The sequence below is a fragment of the Megalops cyprinoides genome, chromosome 21 (assembly GCF_013368585.1).
Source record: "Megalops cyprinoides isolate fMegCyp1 chromosome 21, fMegCyp1.pri, whole genome shotgun sequence".
NCBI lineage: Eukaryota > Metazoa > Chordata > Actinopteri > Elopiformes > Megalopidae > Megalops > Megalops cyprinoides.
This window is the reverse complement of record NC_050603.1, coordinates 3,006,142-3,026,203: the sequence shown is the minus strand read 5'-3', so window position 1 is coordinate 3,026,203 and position 20,062 is coordinate 3,006,142. Positions and strand designations below refer to the sequence as shown.

Below are 20,062 nucleotides of genomic sequence, written 5' to 3'. Positions count from 1 at the left end.
CTGCCTCTGGTCTGTGGAGAGATGCCTTCTTGTCAGGGCCAGGGACTCTCCATGTCTGTAGCGATTACGTAAAGGCCTCAGCTCCTCTGACTGGGTTCAGCAGATGTGGAATATTTTGTAATAGCAAAGAGGCCAAAGATAGAGCATTCACATTAAAGGTCTGACCTTAGTTTATGCATTTGTATTCTTTGTGAACTCTTGCCTATGCATGGGCACAAAACGTGCTAACTTCCTCCTCCAACTGACAGCTAGTGGCTCCAACCATGTCTCAACACACTCCTACATTGAAGCTTGGTGTCACCGACTGATCTACCCCAGTTCTGTGTTCTGTGTCTTACTACGGGAAGCAAACTAGCTGGGTCAGAGGAAAGAGTTCAATGTATTTTGAATGATCTGTGTTGTTGAGGCAGAGACACCAAAGCGCTCACACAAGTCAGCTATACCTTCTGCTAGGGTTGGTCATGAAGTCAAATAGCTTCAGCACTGTGAATGGCAGCTGGATTCCTCCCATAACCCTGACTGAGCAGTCCAAAGCTACAATGTAAGACCACAGCCTTGGGTGGTCAATCAGACCCTCCACACCACCTCCCCTCCTTTTCCTCCTAATGAGCCCAATCCTTTACTGGCCAGCTTTGATCTCCAGCACCTCTTCCTTTTGGGCACATGCTTTCACAGCTGGTCTCAGGGCCCATGCTCCTCACACACAGATCATAGCTTCTCTTCTGCCTCACCGCTGGCCGCTGCAGCCTGGGACTGTGGAAGCTAACGGATGATGGTGTGCCTCCACGAACATCATCCAAGTAACTTGCAGGAGCCCGGTGAGCTACCAGAGGGTGCTAATGAGCCGTGGGAAAAGGAGACCCTAGCTGAGGTAGCCCACCCCAAACCCTGGTGGAACAAAGCCTAGTGTGTTCCACCATGGCAGAATCTTGGTCAAACTATGATCACTATGAGCATGAAGTTTTATCCCATGTGTTTCTGGATGGTTACATATTTCACCATGTTGGTTTAAATGCCTTTTTAAACAACTTGCCATGTTTCCAGCTGTTCTCATCCTGAATTTCCAGTACCAAGCAAAGGCAGCGATGGCCACGAGAGGAACTGCTAGCACAACAGCAATGATTATGCCGACAGGCAGAGAGTTCTCTGGATCTGTAATCAGAGACACGCCTTCAGTGAATGATGCAACATGGAAATACTCTAACGACAGACAGGTGGAGATAGATAAGCACATTCATGCACACATACACACACACACACACACGCACGCGCGCACACGCACGCACACACACGCACACACACGCACACACACGCACACACAAGTTATATTAAATACCCCTACAGAGCAAGACTGCATCTTTGACAAAGACACTGGCTGAAAAACAGGTCTCATCCACATGAGACAGAAGACCACTGAGTCATGGCTTCTTTCTTGTCTTCCTTCTTCACTTACAGCTACTCTCAGGTAGCACTGACAAATGGGGTTAAAAATATACACCCTTGGGATTTATCTGAATATAGAGAATTCTTAAAATAATAAACTTGCAAAGCTTGTTTCAAATTCCACAAATATTCATCCATATTATTCATTTACACTATTCAAAGTATTAAAATGACATAAATCTTCATCCAAACATTCATTCATGTTAGACCCATATCTCTCTCTGTTGCTACCCATTCTCTCACTCTCCCTGTTTCAGCCTAGCATTAATGCATCTATCTTTACCCTGGTTGGTCTTTATCTCCTCCTCAGTTACAGGCTTGATAATCATCTTCTCCAGGCTGCTGTGGTCCACAATGCAGCTGAACTTGTGCTCCTTCAGGTCTGCAGGTGAGACTGTCAGCCTGCTTCTGGTCTGGAACGTTCCGTCCACATTGGGCACCGTCTCCAACAGCTCCACATCCTCATGCAGGTCCTCTCCATCTTTCTGCCAGGACACAACAATTCCTTTGGGGAAGAAACCGGTGGCAAGACAGATGACAGGAGAGGAGGGGTCCCTCCGGAGCAGAGAGACCTCAGGAGGGACTGAGAGAGACAGAGAGAGGGAGGGAGAGAGATTTATACAGTTATCATATTTAGCTTTGCATAGGAAGTACAATACTTTGTCGTGCCAATGAGGCACAATTGGAATCTGTAATCTTTGCATTTTGAGAGACAAAAGTTGCAAGACTGCTACTGTGTACTCTCTGAGCCAGATACATTTAAAATGACCTCATTCTAATATTGCTTCTTTTTATAACAGTACAGAAGAATACTGCTGGAGTACTAATCATGGATGTTATGATCTCTGGTATTGTAAGATGAATTAACTCACCTCCTAGCTGTTTTGGTTGTTTATTTGCTTGGGATTGGCTGACAGAGAATTTAGACATACAGATAGTGAGACCTTGTTGCTTTGGGTTCAACAAGATGTGATCCCATCAGGGACGAGCTAATTTACAGACATCCTGTAGCCAGCTATAGAATTTACAGTTACCATAGAAACCAAAGTGTATTTAAACAGGCAAGACAAAGTAACTAGGTAGCTAACAGCAAGCTAATCAGCTTATTCATTTCACTCAAAACCTTTTAGCATAGAGCAACAAGCATCTAATTATCAGGCAGCAAACCCATAAGGAAGAATAGCAGATGCAAAATAATGTAAAAATTGTTCAAGAAACAACTGCCAATCCAGAATATTGACTTTCAAAACAATAAGTCCAAACTGTCTTGCAAACGTATTGGCAACAATGAATAAATGGGGACTAAGGTGCGAGCTGGTCCAATATTGAGAATTTATTGTGTGGCTTTAAGAAGGATTTATAATTCTTTGTATTTAAATGTCCCAAGATTATTATACAATCTACTGTCTATATAATATACTATCTTCTGGACAGAGCTTAGAAGAGTCTGTAGTAAAGTGAATCAATGTTCTATTGCATATTGATCAATTCTGACTGATGCTCCTGCAGTTTTCCTTGATGGGGCTGCACTGTAAATGATGCTCTGTGTTTGTAGTGTAGTGTCTAAGTTTTACTGGATTGTGTCTCTGCATTGCACCTTTCCTCTCAAGGATCTCTCTGCCGACGTCAACTGCCACCTGCAACTGGTCATAGCATTGATTCTCCAGTATTCCTTTCCAAAACCGAGCAACTTCTGGCCGGTTTGTTCCAGCGGGAATTGAAGATAACAGCCTGTGGGCTGTGAGCAATCCAGGTGAGGGTGCTTATGTCCAGGCTGGTGAAATCCTCTCCATCATAACCGAACTCCATGAAATCTCCAGCTTTTCCATCTTCATTGACCTCACAGCCGAGCATTAGCTGGAGTGTATGGATCCCTACAGGGAATAACCAGACATGAGCACACAAGGACACAGAGATACAAAAAGTGGCCACAGCGATATTGAACTTTGCTTTTAAAGAAGCCTTTGGATGACAGTCACTCTCAACTACAGTAACGCAGCTGTCTAGCCAGGTATATTGAGACATTTCATTTCAAACATTGTTGTCTAATTCACATTATTGTAACAGCCATTGACTCATTAAAATTAAATAGTTTTTTTGATGGTAGAGTTTCAATCCTAAGTTCATGTTCTTCTTCAGGTGTTTTGCCAAAGTGATGATTATGCTACTAAAATGATTACCCCCCCCCCCCCCTCCTCCCCCCATGGATGCTGCTTACCTCCTGAATGACCGTAGAGCCTCATTATATCATGTAAATAGTTGATTAAATGTGGTATGCCAATATTTAACGCGACATTGTAAAAATCTATGTACTTTTGACTGTCCTTCACTTTGTCCAGTACCCACTCCAGCCTGATCTCTATCTTTCTAGTCTTGCTGTCAAAGTAGGCCACCGTTTCCTCATCCAGGATGGGCACAGCCATAACTTCAGGGAGGTCTCTCACTCCTGTGCTGCCTGTTACACAGCCCTTCCCCACATGTGTCACTACAATTAAAGCAAAAATCTGTTTTAGACTCATAATCAGGCATCTGCTTTTCAGTAAAACCTAAACAAGAAAAAAAAATCTGGGACTTATGTAACATGGATGTGGGGACAGTGTGTAATGTACAGCATCTTCTTGAGATGCAACATCCTCTTCATGTTCTGGACCAGCTGCACCAGTAGACAAATCTGTAAATTATAGATTTATTTAAAAACAAACATATCCAGTAGAAATTACTATCTGATGTCATAATGTAGTTATCAACAAATACATCAATATTGGCACTAGGAAATGTTTTTTTAACAGAATCATTAATGAATGAATTAGCTTACTAGCACTTGTAGTGGAAGCAGAAACCAGTGGATGGAGACCAGCCTCGATGTCTAGATACACCATAATCAAATAAGTTCATATGGACAACCAGCATCGCTACCACCTAAAGCAATTTCTTATGTCATAAACTCTGTTTTCCTTTAAAAAAATGGTTTAATGCAGCTGTGTCTCTACCATCTAGCTTGTACCTTGTCTGGCCAACCACTGAAACTTGGTCATGCAGCACTTCTAATATTGTTGACTCCTTATATAGCTTTTTGCTTGTGTTGTACTCTGCCTCACCTGTAAGTCCCTTTGGATAAAAGGGTCTGCCATGAAATGAATAAATGTAAATGTAAATGTAAACCTGTTCCTTTGATTAAACTTTGTGTAGAACTTAAGCCGGAACTCACTTAAGTTTTTAATTTCCCCTATAAATTGCACCCTAACTTTATGGTTTTGAAATGAGAAACACATCACATCTGACAATGAAATCCACTAAGAAGGGAGGACACTCAAAAACGGACCCTTGACCCCTTCCCATCTTTCACTGAGCCTGTGTGAAATTACAACAAAATTAGTTCCACTGCAGAGATTAAGTGGGATTTACCGAACCCGTATAAGCGTGTTTCCATACAGTGACCGCTGATAAAATGTTCCAAAAGTCTGTTGAGTTTTGAATACAAACCCATTTTAAGTGACCATATATGGCAAAAGAATGTCTTCAAATGTACTAATGTAAATAATTACATAAAATATACCGGCAGCAAAAACGCAAGGAAAGAAATTACTCTGCGACTGTGAAATATGCGTTTCAGATATTAGCAAAAAAAAAAAAATTGTTTGGTGACATTGACAGTGGCATGTCAAGTGAGATTAAAGCCACTACCTTGCGATGCACGTACTTTTATTACAGGTTTCATCAGAAAGCCTGTCGCGTATTAAAACGAAATTGTTAGGTAAAGTAGTGGCTAATCTGAGAAGCGAACAGGGTGACCTGTTCCCCTATAACAATTACAGTTCCCCAAACTCTACTCCAGGCTGAAATATGCGCTACGCTCATGGAGAGCAACTACAATGCTCGCAACACACCTGTAATGGCGTAAATGCTTTTAACGAAGCATTGTCACAGAACAAAACAGGCAAAAACACAAAATTCTTCAACATTTGATGAATCCCCCCCCCCCCCCCCCCCATTGCAAGCTTACCTGAAAAACCAGCATGAAAGCCACAAAGGACTATCAACACCCCAATCATTTTTTTCTCTTATAATGGTGCGGTATGTCTGTCGTATAATGGAGAGCTTTTACGAGTGAACAGGAATCAGACTCGGGCCACATTCCTATGCAGACCCCACTGGGCCACATTCCCATGTAACAATAAATAAAAGAAACACCATATCAAAAATTCCCTGCAGCAAAACCCAAGCTATACCCATTATTATTGCGGTCTAAAAGAGGAAAATATCCACGAGCAATCTGGCAACTTGCATAAAGAATTTTCTGTACTTCCCCATTGTTAAGGAGTGATGCAATACCTGTTGTTAATGGTATGTATCAATATCCCAGCTAAGGAAGTGAAGGGTTGGTTTTACCTCGTTACCTTGTTAAAATACAAGTTGGTTGAAATATTGGCTTATATATACACTGGGGACACAATTTTAAAAGGGACGTAGTCAGAAAATTTTGCTCTTGAATTTGCTATTCACTCGATACTTTCAAGTCCACCTTCAAAGGGGAGATACCTGGGGAAGCTAACACAGAGCATTACCAAGAGCATGTAGTTACGCTTGAGAATTTTCCTGTTTATTTTCCGATTTTCACAACAGCATATGTGAATTTTCCCACTATGCAGCAAGCTCCCCTAATAATAGCAAGAATAAATACAATAGTTGGATTGATCAGATGCATTTATCAGTAATAATAATAATACATTTTAAGCCCTTTTTAGATAATCTGTTTGCTCGGTAGCCAGGGATAAACAATAGTAATACATACAGCAGTATACAGTACTGCTCAGATTACACATGACTACAACAAAAACAGGTCTAACAGGAAAATCAACAAAACAAGGTGAATATGGAAAAACTCTTATAAAAAGGTCATGAACAGATCAGCTTTTATAGGATAGAAAATATTCAAAGACCAAGGCATAAATAGACTTCCAAATGTGTCTCTTTAATGTGGGCATACACACATATGCAGAATGTTTTACCTTGTATCTACATAGCACCAAAAGTAAGGTCCTTTCTGGGGCTTGCTACAGAAGTATAGACAGTGATCCAATAATATACTATCTAACCTCATTTCACTGTACAGAATTTGGATTCCACCTCATATGGTCAAATCTGGGCCATTTTTCATTTTCTTCCTTTCCTTCGCCCTCATCTTGTTTTGCTTCTCCTGCTTAATCTCCAATCAAGTTTTGCCATCTTGTTTGCGATCTTGCAAGTGAGCTCTGGGCAAAAGCATTAAATAATACTCGAGATACAATGAGATAACCTCAAGAGGCTGCAAAAACATTTCTATAATACACTCCCTGACTATTGTCGAGTTTAACAACATTGCCTTGTATGCCAACTCAGAGCAGGCAGCAAGAGACAACTTGCTAACAAGGGACAACTTGCTAACTTGCAAATAATTTACACCTGACCCCTCAGCTGGGAGGAACCCAGGGCAAACCTGGGCCTGCATCAGGCTGCAGGTTCAACTCCACAGGTGGGGCACTGCTGCTGCAGCAAGGTTCTTAATCTGAGTTTCAGTCTGAAACATCCAGTGGTGAAAGTAGAAATTATGTTAAAATGTAAACATAGTACAGTAAGGCACCCTGGATAAGGATGTAGCCTATAAAAAGGAATAATAAAATGCAGCTCTGATGATATAAAATTTACCCAAAGAAAGAGAGAAGAGGGCGGAGAGGGCGACATGCAGACTGGCAAGAGCGTGAAAGTGATGGCGGGGAACACAGATACAGACTCAGTTGACTGGGGTTACGTTGCTGTGGCACACACCTCCCAGGCATATTACCAGTGAGCAGCCATTTTGCGCCAGCCCTCAAGTCGTGAGATGGCCAACACACTGAACTAATCTAGTTTTGATAAATGCATTACAGAAGTGCACCATTTCACAAAGTAAGGATGCAGTGACAAGAATACAAATAAACATACTAGGGCTGTAAATGACTTACAGCCCTAGAGGAAAACAGCTTTGTTTCCATGATTCATTTGTACCTGTAATGAAATTCTATCCAGTAAAGTCATTTAAAGGGCCACACCATAAATACTTAGCCAAGCTGCATCCTTTTAACATTTCCCTATGTGTGACACCCTGCCTCAGCACATTAGTGGAAAATCCCTGAATTCTGGCTCACCAGCTCCCCCTTGTGGCTAATATAGTAAACTTCAATGTGTGGACACAGCTGAACACTCACATTCCCCCACACAAACAGAATACTTGCCCCGGATCATAACATAATGACAACAAATATAATAATAGCCATATGAGAAGCAGTAACACATTTTCAAGTTCACAGGTTTCTTAATAAATTTGGCATGAACTTCTTACTCCTTTTAGTGAGATGCGTGGGTCTGCTTCTGTGCTTGACAGTAGAGATGGCAACTCGGAGATAATCTTCCACATTGAATAGTGGTCAGCATTTGTTTGTTATACATGTCAGTGCAGAAAAAGTCCTCACGTAAATAGGAATCGGTACATCGGCGGTGACCTTAGCTATTCCCTGCAGCTGAAATCCAGACCTCAGCCAGCACGGATGTGGCAAACTCCACCTGTAAGGTCTGATCACTGGACCAGCAGGTGATCCCGGTAATGCTGAACAGTTGGTAATACCCAGGCAAATCATTGAGTCGTCTCTTTTTTGGGAAATCCCTCTTGAAGTGGTCCAGAAGGTGTCACAGGTGAGTCGTAACTTGTCCCTACATGCCGTTGAGAGTCAGTTTCTTCTCCTCTGCAAATTCCTCCAGCTCAGCAAACATCTCGACTTTCCCCCCTCAACTTACACAGCCCATCCTTCAAGCGTCCTCGGGAATGTAATTATTTTGTAACAAGATGTTTGCGTTTGGGCCTAGTAGTGATCAGGTCATTATGTCCAAGTTCAGTACAAGTCTTTCTAATATATGAAATATATTGTGCTAGATTTGTGCTGTAGATAGACCTCTATCTAGCAAATGGAAGATATGGAAGCACCTGAGAAATGCAGAGAAACTGGATTTTATGCAGAATAAAAATCCCTGTCAGCCTGACTTCCTGGGCTCTGAGCCATTTCCTTCTCATTGAGACGATACGCCAGACGCACACACGCAAGGAAGCACAGAAAAGCTCCATCCAGCCAACAAGTGGGCTTTGTTCCCCCAAGGATAGGGCTGGGTATGTCAGCAAGGGGTGCTCATCTCACTGCTCTCAGGTGCGCTGTGACCCATCAGGTGATTACTGGATTCTCGGATGACATCAGTGAGCCTGTGCCTATCCTCCAATAGGCACGTAGCTCACTGTGGGGCAGAATGTCCATTGGCCGCGTGCAGCTGTAATACAGAATTGCACCCGCTTCAACCCTCATGCATAAGTGCAGCGGTTGTTGCAGTGAGAGATCAGTTTCCAATTAATTTCAAATTAGGCTCACGGTTGCTAAATCAAAGGAAGAAAATCATTTAGAAATTGTTTAAAAAGTGAACTTTTAAATACTGCAGTAGAAGTATGCAGTGAAATAAAATGAACATTTGATCCAAGAATGATTAGTGAAAGGAAAATAATTGTCAAATTGGTGGTGCTTCAGCACTCAGTGGAAGTGTATGATATAGAAGAGTACACCGTGCAGTAAGTTTACCAGCATGTCAGTACATTCACTCTTGATTTTTGAATATTTTCTATCGAATAAAAGCTGATCTTTCAACGAGCCTTTTAGAAGTTTTATTACCCCTTTTTTTTTTTTTTTTTTAAATGTGTTTTGTCATTTTCTTAGACCTGCTTGTTTGGATTGCAGTTGTGTAATATAAGTATTGTATACTACTGTATGTACTTGTCAAGGCTCAGGCACGGATTTGGACGCAAACCAGGAGTGCTTCAGGTTCCGGCTATTATTAGAATTGCTGGACAAGGACGCAATGGCAGAAAAGTCAGGGTCAAAACCAGGCAGGCAGTCCGAGGGCAAACAGGGATCAATAACAGGAACAGGCAGGGTCAAACCGGGTAGGCAGGCGGATCAGGCAATCAGGGCAAGGCGGCAGGTAGAGACGAAGTAGAGGGACAGGCAAAGTCAGCATGGGAAATTCCAAGCAGAAACTGCAGGCAGGACCAAAACACTGCAACGAACGGGCAGCAAGACAGAGACAAGCAGGGTAGATATAGGGCTGGAGTTACGAGGAGATGGGATGCAGGTGGGCAGGCAGGCAGGTGGAGGAGATCAGGTAATCAGGTGGGCGGAGACAGGGCGGAGAGCGGGGCAGGGCTGGAACACAAGGAAAACAATAAACAAAAGCACATGGACCACAGTGACAGAACACCAAAACAGCTAGGGGGCCGCAGTATTGACAGTATTACTGTTCTTGATTTCTGCCTAGGAATTGACAGATATTTTATAGAGATATGCATGCTGTTGCATTGTTATTAGGGGAGCTTGCTGCATAGTGGGAAATTTCACATCTGTTGTGAAAATGAAAAAATGAAAAGCAGAATACTGAAGTGTAACTGCATGCTCTTGATAATGCTGTAAACATGCTCTGTGTTACCTGCCCCAGGTATTTCCCCTTTGGAGGTGGAATTGGAAGTTTTGAGTGAACTGCCCACACAAGCGCAAAATGTTCACACTGTTCTGATATGCTGTGTTTACTGAATACCCCCTTTTTAAATCTTTTTAAGTGTTCTCCTGTATCTGACTACTGGCAACCAGCTTGTGCTTTAACAAGGAGGTAAAAGGTAAAAACAACCCTTTACCTCCTTAGCTGGAATACGGAGTGTGCGTAACATGAACAACAGGTATTGCATCACTCCTTAACAACGGGGAAGTGCAGCAAACTCTTCATACTAGACGCCAGATTGCCTGCTGATGGTCTAGTCTCTTAGACCACAGTAACGATGAGTAAAGCTTGGGTTTTCCCCCAGGGAATGTTTGGCATACTAGTCAACCATAGTAACACTGGCATTCCGCAGTCCGATAGTGACTGGAGGTATTGCTTTACGGAACTTTGTGGATACCACGAAGCCGCTGCTTCCTCACCTCATCATCATCACCATCATCATCATTAACAACAACAACAACAACAGCATTAATTCAAACAAATTCCACAAATACTTGCTGTGTTATTAAAAAGTGGTTATGCTGTCGTTTCAAATATGTTCCTTTCGGCAAGCGCAATATGTCATTTCTTACGGGAATCTAGGAGAGCAGCGAAGCTGCGAAGCTGACTCAGCTTCGCTGACTCCTCAGCGAAGCTGACTCCAACTGGCCAAAATTTGCTACGTTTTTAAATGGTAGTCGTTATCTAGGTTATGCTTCAAAGATCCTGGTTTTGCACCGGACGGTTTTATGAAAAATACTCGGCGGATTGTCAGTACCGAGCATCCGTTCACTCCTAGACTTTTACCACATTCCTGCACAGTTAGCTCCCCTTTGCTGCCGCAAAGTGAAATGCTGTACTTTCACTTTGCGGCTCTAACCCAGGCTTCATCAGGTGTCATTGGCTGAAATAAATCACGAGTCTGATTCCTGCTCGCTCGTTCAAGCTTCTTTCCTATTTCTGACTAGAGGCAACACCGGTAACAGGGACAAACTTTTTGATGCGCAAATTTTCTATTATGCAGTAGACAAACCGCATCATTATAAGACAAAATGATTAGGGTGTTGATAGTCCTTTGCAGTTTACAAGCCGGTTTTGCAGGTGAGTTTGCATTTGGCAGATTTATCGGACATTTAAAACTTTTGTGATTTTGGCTGTTTTGTTCCGCGAAAATGCTTCAAAGTTCATTTACGAAATTAAACGTATGTTGCATTTAATACGGGTAGTTTACATATAACAGAGTTAGTAGGTGTTTACATTGTTCCACTTGCCAAATTTTGATAGTAATGGTGGTAGAAACATCAGCTTAATTCTTTTTTTTTTTGAAGATACGGGCAAAAGACGTTATGATTTCGCTTTATCCATAAGAGATATCCATTGTTGCCGTCAGATCATGGTGGTTTAGTCGAATGCTGCAGTGTAAATTGCTCTCCATAAGCACAGCGCGTATTTCACACTGTGGAGTATAGTTCAGGGAACTGTAACACGATATAACAGATCACGCTGCTCCTTCTCACATGAGCAATGTTAGTTCCTTTTGTACTGCTTTACCATCTGTATATTTGTAATACTTGTCAGGCCTTCTGATGAAGCCAAAACGAACGTACGTGCGTCGCAAGGTTTAATCTTATTCAACATGCCATTGTCAGTACTGCCAGACAAAACTTTTTTTCTTTTTTTTCTCTTGGCTAATATCTGAAACACAAATATGTTTCAATATATGACAAATGTTTCTGTCTCATTCCTTTCCTCGCGTTTTTGCTGCCGGTATATTGCATTCAATTATATTTACATTTGCATTTATTCATTTAGCAGACGCTATTATCCAAAGCGACGTACAAAAGCGCATATCTGTAGTCTGTCTGGAATAGTAGTTACAGAGTAGGGCTCATAACCGAAAGGTTGCTGGTTTGATTCCCGCCTGGGGTACTGCTGCTGTACTCTTGGGCAAGGTACTTAACCCTCAATTACCTCAGTAAAATAGCCAGCTATATAAATAGAAAACGCTGTAAAAACACTGCATCTCCTGTAAGTCTCTCTGATTTGTCTGCTGGTGTGGCTGCTCCAGGACATAAAAGGAATGTTGAATTTCAGGAAAATGTTGTACATTGCACACTATCACCACATCCCTGTTATATATGTCCAGGATTTTTTCCTGTTTTGCTGAAAAGCAGATGCAGAACTGTAAGTCTAAAATGGCTTTTTGCTTCACTTGTAGTGATGCACGTCTTCAAGGCCTGCGTAACGGGCAGCACAGGAGTGAGAGACCTCCCCGAGTTTGTGGCCGTGCCCAGCCTAGATGACGAAATGGTGGCCTACTTTGACAGCAAGACTAGAAAGATAGAGATCAGGCTGAAGTGGGTATTGGACAAAATGAACAACAGTCAAAAGTACATTGACTTTTACAGTGTCATGCTTAATTTTGGCATAGCAGATTTAATAAATAATTTACAATTCACAATGAAGCTCTATGGTCACTCAGGAGGTAAGCAGTGTCAATTGGGGGAGGGTGGTGAGGGGTGGGGGTGGGGGGATGATTATTCACTTAATCATGATTTTGACATAATACTTGAGGAAGAAACAGTACTTTTGACGATTTGGGTTAGAAACTCTACCAGCAAAAAAATTCATTCAATGCCAGTCAGAATAATGTGAATTAGACCACAATATTTGAAATGTCTCAGTATACTTGGTCAGACAAATAAAGTGAGAAAAATGTGAGAGTACCTCTGAACATTTTGTGTTAATTATAAAAGAAAAGAAAATGCTGAACTTGAATTTGACAAATGGCTAAATTAGCTGACTGGGTAAATGTTTTCTACTAGGTATGCTACGTGGCTAGCAGTGCCCTTCTTCTCACTTAAAAAAATATTCTGAAACAGCAAAAGTTGAATAACCCCTCAGATATGTAGCCCGTTACATACATTATTAGGAATGACAGGCTGTTCTTAGTGATTTTTTTAAATGAAATTCGTTTTGAATACACAGGGTATCTCGCCTTACCAGTCATAGCACACAGTCACACTGTTCGCCTCACTGAGATTCCTACACACATGCACATAGACACACACTGTAGGTATTGGTGGGGAAGTTTCGTGACCCTCATGACCCATCAGAAAGTAGCTGACGGTCACCTTTACAAACAAAACTCAATATCGCTGTGGCCATTTATTGTATCTCTGTGTCCTTGTGTGCTCATGTCTGGTTATTCCCTGTAGGAATCCACACACTCCAGCTAATGGTCGGCTGTGAGGTCAATGTAGATGGAAAAGCTGGAGAGTTCATAAAGTTTGGTTATGATGGAGAGGATTTCACCAGCCTGGACATAAGCACCCTCACCTGGATTGCTCACAGCCCACAGGCTGTTATCTTCAATTCCGACTGGAACAATCGGCCAGAAGTTGCTCGGCTTTGGAAAGGATATCTGGATATTCAATGCTATGACCTGTTGCAGGAGGCAGTTGACGTCGGCAGAGAGATCCTTGAGAGGAAAGGTGCAATGCAGAGACACAATAATAGAAAAATAATCCAGTAAAACTTAAGACACTACACTACAAACATAGAGCATCATTTACAGTGCAGCCCCATCAAGGAAAACTGCAAGAGCCTCAATCAGAATTAATCAACATGCAATAGAATATTGATTCACTTTACTACAGTCTCTTCTAAGCTCTGTCCAGAAGATAGTGTATTGTGTAGATACTAGACTGTAGAAAGAAAATGATAACATGTTGTAGGTCTTTGCAAGACAGTTTGGACTTATTGTTTTGAAAGTCAACATTCTGGATTGGTAGTTTTTTCTTGAACAATTTTTTACACTGCTTTGCAGGTGATATTCTTCTTTATGAGTTTGATACCTGATAATTAGATATTTGTTACTCTATGCTAAAAGGTTTTGGGTGAAAAAACAACCTTTACCTAGTTACGTTGTCTTGCCTGCTTAAATACACTCTGGTTTCTATGATCACTGTAAATTATGTAGCTGCCTACAAGATGTCTGTAAATTAGCTTGTCTCTGATGGGATCACATCTTGTTGAACCCAAAGCAACAAGGTCTCACTATCCATACTTTAAATTTTCTGTCAGACAATCCCAAGCAAATGAACAGCCTAACTAGATAGTTGGTGATTCATCTTACAATACCATAGAGCATAATTTCCATGATTACTACTCCAGCAGTATTCTTCTGTACTGTTCTAAGGGAAGCGATATTAGAAGGAGATCATTTTAAATGCATGTGGCTCAGAGAGTACACAGTAGCACTCCTGAATCTTCCATCTCTCAAGGTGCAAAGATTACAGATTCTAATTTTGCCTCATTGGCACATCTTCACAATGTATTGTATTTCCTATGCAAAGCTAAATATGGTAACTGTATAAATCTCTCTCCCTCTCTCTGTCTCTCTCAGTCCCTCCTGAGGTCTCTCTGCTCCGGAGGGACCCCTCCTCTCCTGTCACCTGTCTTGCCACCGGTTTCTTCCCCAAAGGAATTGTGGTGTCCTGGCAGAAAGATGGAGAGGACCTGCATGAGGACGTGGAGCTGTTGGAGACTCTGTCCAATGAGGATGGAACATTCCAGACCAGAAGCAGGCTGACAGTCTCACCTGCAGACCTGAAGGAGCACAAGTTCAGCTGCATTGTGGACCACAGCAGCCTGGAGAAGAATATTATCAAGCCTGTGTCTGAGGAGGAGATAAAGACCAACCAGGGTAAAGAAAAATGGATTAATGCTAGGCTGATTTGATTGGAAAGTGAAAATGAAAATTTTATTGTAATTTGAAAGCTTTGCCAAGGTGAGATGAGATGGTCTAGGACAGTGGATGCAGGAAGAGGTCATGTGTGTGAACAGAGTTTATTATTTTAAGAATTCTCTATATTCAGACCAGTCCCAAGGGTGTATATTTTTTGAATACCATTTGTTAGTACTACCTGTCTGTAGCTGTGAGAGAGGGAAGAAATAGAAGAAACAAAACCATGACTCAGTGGCCTTCACGTCTGTCTCGTGTGGATGGGACCTGTTTTTTTAGCCAGAGTATCATTGTTAAAGATGTGATCTTGCTCTGTAGGGGCATTATGTATAACTGTGTGTGTGTGTGTGTGTGTTCATATGCTTGCCTCTCTCCACCCGTCTGTCGTTTACAGTATTTTCATGTTGTGTCGCCTCTGATTACAGATCCAGAGAACTCTCTGCCTGTCGACATAATCATTGCTGTTGTGCTAGCAGTTCTTCTCGTGGCCATCGCTGCCTTTGCTTGGTACTGGAAATTCAGGATGAGAAGAGGAGCGAACATGGCAAGTTGGTTAGACATTTAAACCAACATGGTGAAATATGTAACCATCCAGAAACACGGGATAAAACTTCATGCTCATAGTGATCATAGTTTGACCAAGATTCTGCCATGGTGGAACACACTAGGCTTTGCTCCACCAGGGTTTGGGGTGGGCTACCTCAGCTAGGGTCTCCTTTTCCCACTGCTCATTAGCACTCTTTAGCAGCTCATCAGGCTCCTGCAAGTTACTTGGATGATGTTCATGGAGGCACACCATCATCCGTTAGCTTCCACAGTCCCAGCTGCGGTGGCCAGTGGTGAGGCAGAAGAGAAACTATGATCTGTGTGTGAGGAGCGTGGGCCCTGAGACCAGCTGTGAAAGCATGTGCCCAAAAGGAAGAGGTGCTGGAGATCAAAGCTGGCCAGTAAAGGATTGGGCTCATTAGGGGGAAAAGGAGGGGAGGTGGTGTGGAGGGTCTGATTGACCACCCAAGGCTGTGGTCTTACATTGTGATTGGACTGCTCAGTCAGGGTTATGGGAGGAATCCAGCTGTCATTCACAGTGCTGAAGCTATTTGACTTCATGACCAACCCTAGCAGAAGGTATAGCTGACTTGTGTGAGTGCTTTGGTGTCTCTGCCTCAACAACACAGATCATTCAAAATACATTGAACTCTTTCCTCTGACCCAGCTAGTTTGCTTCCCGTAGTAAGACACAGAACACAGAACTGGGGTAGATCAGTCGGTGACGCCAAGCTTCAATGTAGGAGTGTGTTGAGACATGGTTGGAGCCACTAGCTGTCAGTTGGAGGAGGAAGTTAGCACGTTTTGTGCCCATGCATAGGCAAGAGTTCACAAAGAATACAAATGCATAAACTAAGGTCAGACCTTTAATGTGAATGCTCTATCTTTGGCCTCTTTGCTATTACAAAATATCCCGTGTCTGCTGAATGCAGTCGGAGGAGCTCAAGCCTTTACGTAATCACAACAGACGAGGAGAGTCCCTTGCCTCGAGAAGAAGTCCCCTCTCCACAGACCAGAGGCAGGGGCAGTCTGGTGACCAAGGTGGGAGCTCAAGGATTTTGGTGGGGTTTGGTGGGGGTTTTGCAAGGATGGGGAAAAGACTCATTTGGGGAGGGGGGGGGGGGGGGGGGGGTCAATTTAACTTTATTTATGTCAAATAGTAAACTTATGGCTGCAGTGTAACATAGTGGTATGGCGCAGGGCTAGTGACTGAAAGGTTGCTGGTTCAGTTCCCTGCTGGGTCACTGCTGCTCAGCTGTACCCTTGGGAAAGGTGCTTAACCTACAGTTGCCTCAGTAAATACCTAACTGTATAAATGGACAACATGCAAAAACTGTAACCATAACCAACTGTAAAACATAAAATATGAGAGTCCATTTCATCCTTTCATTTGTCTTTTCACTTTGCGAAATCGGCTGCTCAAAGAACCCTAACCCTAACCCTAAAAGTATCCTGGATGATTATTATAAATGGAGTGTCCTGCATTGTGGTTCTGTCCTCTGTGTCTTTGACTCTACACACCTGTACCTGAATCAGTGCAGCTGTTTGAGCGGTTGTGTTTTACCTTCGTAGCTGCAGAGTATTGTTCTAATACCTCCTCCGACCCCACAGCAAGGGCTTGAGGAATCTTTCTTTACCCAGACAGTAAGTACCATTATTTTCCATTTACCTCATTGAGCAGGTAGCTGTCATGGGTTTAAGAGCCTCATTCTTCTACACATGAATGAACTCTGACCCCAGTATGCTGTACTTACAGGGGAGGAACTGAGAGAAGAGCATCAGGGGAGAGTGAAGACTTCCAGGATGTTCTTCTTCTAAAAAAAAAAAAAAAATCAAACAGGCATAAACACACACTTACTTTAGTCAATCACTCATGAGTTCAATATATATTAATATTTTCTCTAAACAGGCTATTCTAAAGCTTTCCTGGTAGATACTGGCAGGTTTCTCATAGTAGAAGGGGTTTTCTCTCTTTTTTTCATGGAACTTTGCTCTCAAGACTTTGTTCTTATAGAGCCAGTCCAAACTTACCAATAGGTAAACTACATGAATTTACCTATTGGCCCAGAGCTATTCTGTCATGGACTTCTTGTGGTCTGATTATTGAGAAACAAAGCCAATATCATTATGAATATGCATCAAAACTGAAAAATCGTGACTGCCAAACTGCTTGGGGTGGCAAAGTGAGTGAAGGACTTGTGACCCAAAGGCTGCATATTCAGTTCTGGTGGTACAGTGCTGTTGTTGTTTTGAAGGTGCTTAACATCAGTTTCTTTTACTTTGGATAGATATTGTTAAGGATGGGGTCACACACACATTAAACATGCACAGACACTTTTCGTTTTGGGTTTTTTTTTATTTTGCACCTGCTGATTTTGACAGACAACTAGAGGCAGCTTCCCTTCCAGGTATGTAGGAGATCCAAACCTATTACAGCAGGTTTGAACTGGAGAGTTTTTGGAGGAGCAGGAGCTCTTTGATGACAGGACCATTAGCCAGCATTTGTTTGGGCTAGCGAGGACTCTGGGTAATTTTAATGTCACTGTTTGTTTTTTGCTGGGACACCAGTGAACTGTGCTTGTTGGACCTTCAGCGACTGTAGCGCTCGGCTCATATGTTACACTACTGTGGGGACTCACTAGCCTGCATCTTGGAGTCACCGCCTTTTATCCGTTTCACTTCGCGGAGTTGGACTGTCACCTGTGTCCCATCGTTTTTAAAATTAAATTTAAAATGAAAACTAAACTGATCAAACCGCCATGAGGACACCCCCAGAGTGAACACATTCACCTCTGGTGTCTTGGACTGGGACGTCTTGCCTCGTACCACATTTTGGGTTTGTTGGTTTGTGTGTGTGAATGTGCAGTAAAACAGTCAGGTTCAGCTAGCTATTCCTTTACCGCCATTTCGTATCATTTGTTTTAGAGCTAGATGTAGCTGGTTGTAACAATGTAACATGTAAAATGTAAAGTTACTTTGGATTAACATGTCTGCTAAGAAAATATGTAACATACATTCATCGTTCATTTCCATGAATCTGGACAATCCCATTTTTCTCTTTTTAATGCAGTGTAAGTTCTGTTGAATTCTTAATTTGGTTTTGTCATTGTCATTGATTGTGGGTCTGAAATATTTGCATCTTTTATTTGGTTAAGTGCTTCTCCGTTGTAAATGGATTTCCACAGGGGAGTTCTGTCCGGGATGTAATAAATAATAACTGTGGGTATTTTAAGATTGTGTCTGTGTTGTTTATACAGATGTACTTTGAAGGGGGTATGTGTGGTCCACCTACAGTATTTTTTAAAGGTCTGGCCTGTATGAAAAAGTAGTTAAGGAGCCCTGGTATGCCTTATTCTCTGCCCTACAGGAATGACGAGGGTGTAAATGATTAGTTGTCATTGTCTGGTAAAATACAGTTAATCTGGATCTGGGAACGCTTCTATGCACCACTGGGCTCCGGCCTCCAGCACATCTGTATGCTTTCTGGCCCTTTCCCCTCAACACATGCATATCCAGCTGCCAAACAACTATGTATGTATGTAGCTATTTCACCATAACTATGATACGCTGTTATATCTGGGTAAAGAGGTCACGCTGTTTCATATGATACCTTAAGTTTCGTTCTATGCATACAGGATTGTTGTTGTGGTTACATGTTGCACCCTGGGTGCTCAAGTAGCCCTAAAGCAGCCAAGGATAAGATGGACTAGGCACTAGGTTTGCCTTCTGTACTACGAAATGCATAAATTCATTATGAAACCATGTAACACCGTAACACGTTTTGTCCACGAAAAACACAAACACGTTAGCATTGTGTCCATGAGATATTGGAGAGAGCGCATACTTCCGTGCACAGAAAACAAAACGGATAATTCCTTTCGTGCACTGAATTGACCGTTGTGCTTTTTCATTTTGAGGACAAAAGGTGGACTTCACTTCGCACTATGTGGACAAAAGAAACTCATTTTGTAGACTAAAGTAATTCTGTCCACGTAACAGATGTCCTAGGCCAGCATTTATGCTTTTGTGGCACGAAATGCAGAATGCGCTATACTATCATCATTCCGTGCCATCGAATGTTCATTTTGTCCACTTAACCATTTTGCTATATTACTGAAAGTATGATGTGCATGAAAGGGATTCAGAACAATATATTCCGTGAAAGACAAATGTTGGGTCACATAATCAGGTCACAACGTGGCACAGCCTAACAATAAGTTGTTGGCTTCCAGCAAAAGTTTATAATCTGTCTGCTCCTTCTCAATCCACTTCTTGGTCATTTCAAATTGCAAAATTTTTGGTCAAATGTGTTGTGGTTGTGCCTTTGCATTTGAGATGAAACATGAGAATATGAAATCATATGCACTGCTCACACTTACCCATATTAAATCACATAGTTACAGACTTATACTGGCGTATGTATGATGTTACCTTATAATCACAGGGTGAAGTAATAGGTAAGGAGTGAAATGTAATTGCTTCAGGAGGAGCGGCCACACCTTAACTCCACCCTGTCACTGTTAGTACAGTCACTAAGCTCCAAACATTGGGTGCCCCTCTGCCCATCCCCTCCTCCTCCCCCCTGTCTCACCTTTGCCTTTGTTACATGGTCCTACACAGAGGAGGGGAGAAGCCCAAACTCAAAACCATCCAGTTAAAATTAAAACTGTTTCCTGAACAGAACAGATGTCTATTTGTGATATGGATGCACCTGAAAAATGCAGAGAAACCGGATTTTACAAC

At 42.2% G+C, this 20,062-nt stretch overlaps 2 protein-coding genes across 2 annotated transcripts; one reads left to right on the top strand and one right to left on the bottom strand.

Annotated features, from left to right (window-relative positions):
* Positions 1 to 619: 619 nt before the first annotated feature.
* Positions 620 to 3,866, bottom strand: LOC118769068 (BOLA class I histocompatibility antigen, alpha chain BL3-7-like). Its single transcript, XM_036516080.1, is given in 6 exon segments — positions 620 to 652; positions 1,034 to 1,152; positions 1,727 to 2,026; positions 3,041 to 3,146; positions 3,148 to 3,317; positions 3,764 to 3,866. Coding segments are annotated over 6 exon segments (831 nt in total).
* A 7,124-nt stretch (positions 3,867 to 10,990) lies between these two features.
* LOC118768781 (major histocompatibility complex class I-related gene protein-like) lies at positions 10,991 to 18,088 on the top strand. Its single transcript, XM_036515697.1, has 8 exons — positions 10,991 to 11,127; positions 12,245 to 12,511; positions 13,245 to 13,520; positions 14,435 to 14,734; positions 15,199 to 15,317; positions 16,252 to 16,360; positions 16,892 to 16,963; positions 17,076 to 18,088. Exons 1-7 carry the CDS (start codon positions 11,079 to 11,081, stop codon positions 16,939 to 16,941), a joined length of 1,170 nt encoding a protein of 389 aa, XP_036371590.1. The 5' UTR covers positions 10,991 to 11,078; the 3' UTR covers positions 16,942 to 16,963; positions 17,076 to 18,088.
* Positions 18,089 to 20,062: the final 1,974 nt, after the last annotated feature.

Excerpts from the sequence above, each read along its gene's own strand:
- LOC118768781 (XM_036515697.1), top strand. The coding sequence starts at position 11,079 with ATGATTAGGGTGTTGATAGTCCTTTGCAGTTTACAAGCCGGTTTTGCA. Across the intron at positions 13,521-14,434 it reads AGAGATCCTTGAGAGGAAAG|TCCCTCCTGAGGTCTCTCTG; the intron begins GTGCAATGCAGA and ends TGTCTCTCTCAG. Across the intron at positions 15,318-16,251 it reads TGAGAAGAGGAGCGAACATG|TCGGAGGAGCTCAAGCCTTT; the intron begins GCAAGTTGGTTA and ends TGCTGAATGCAG.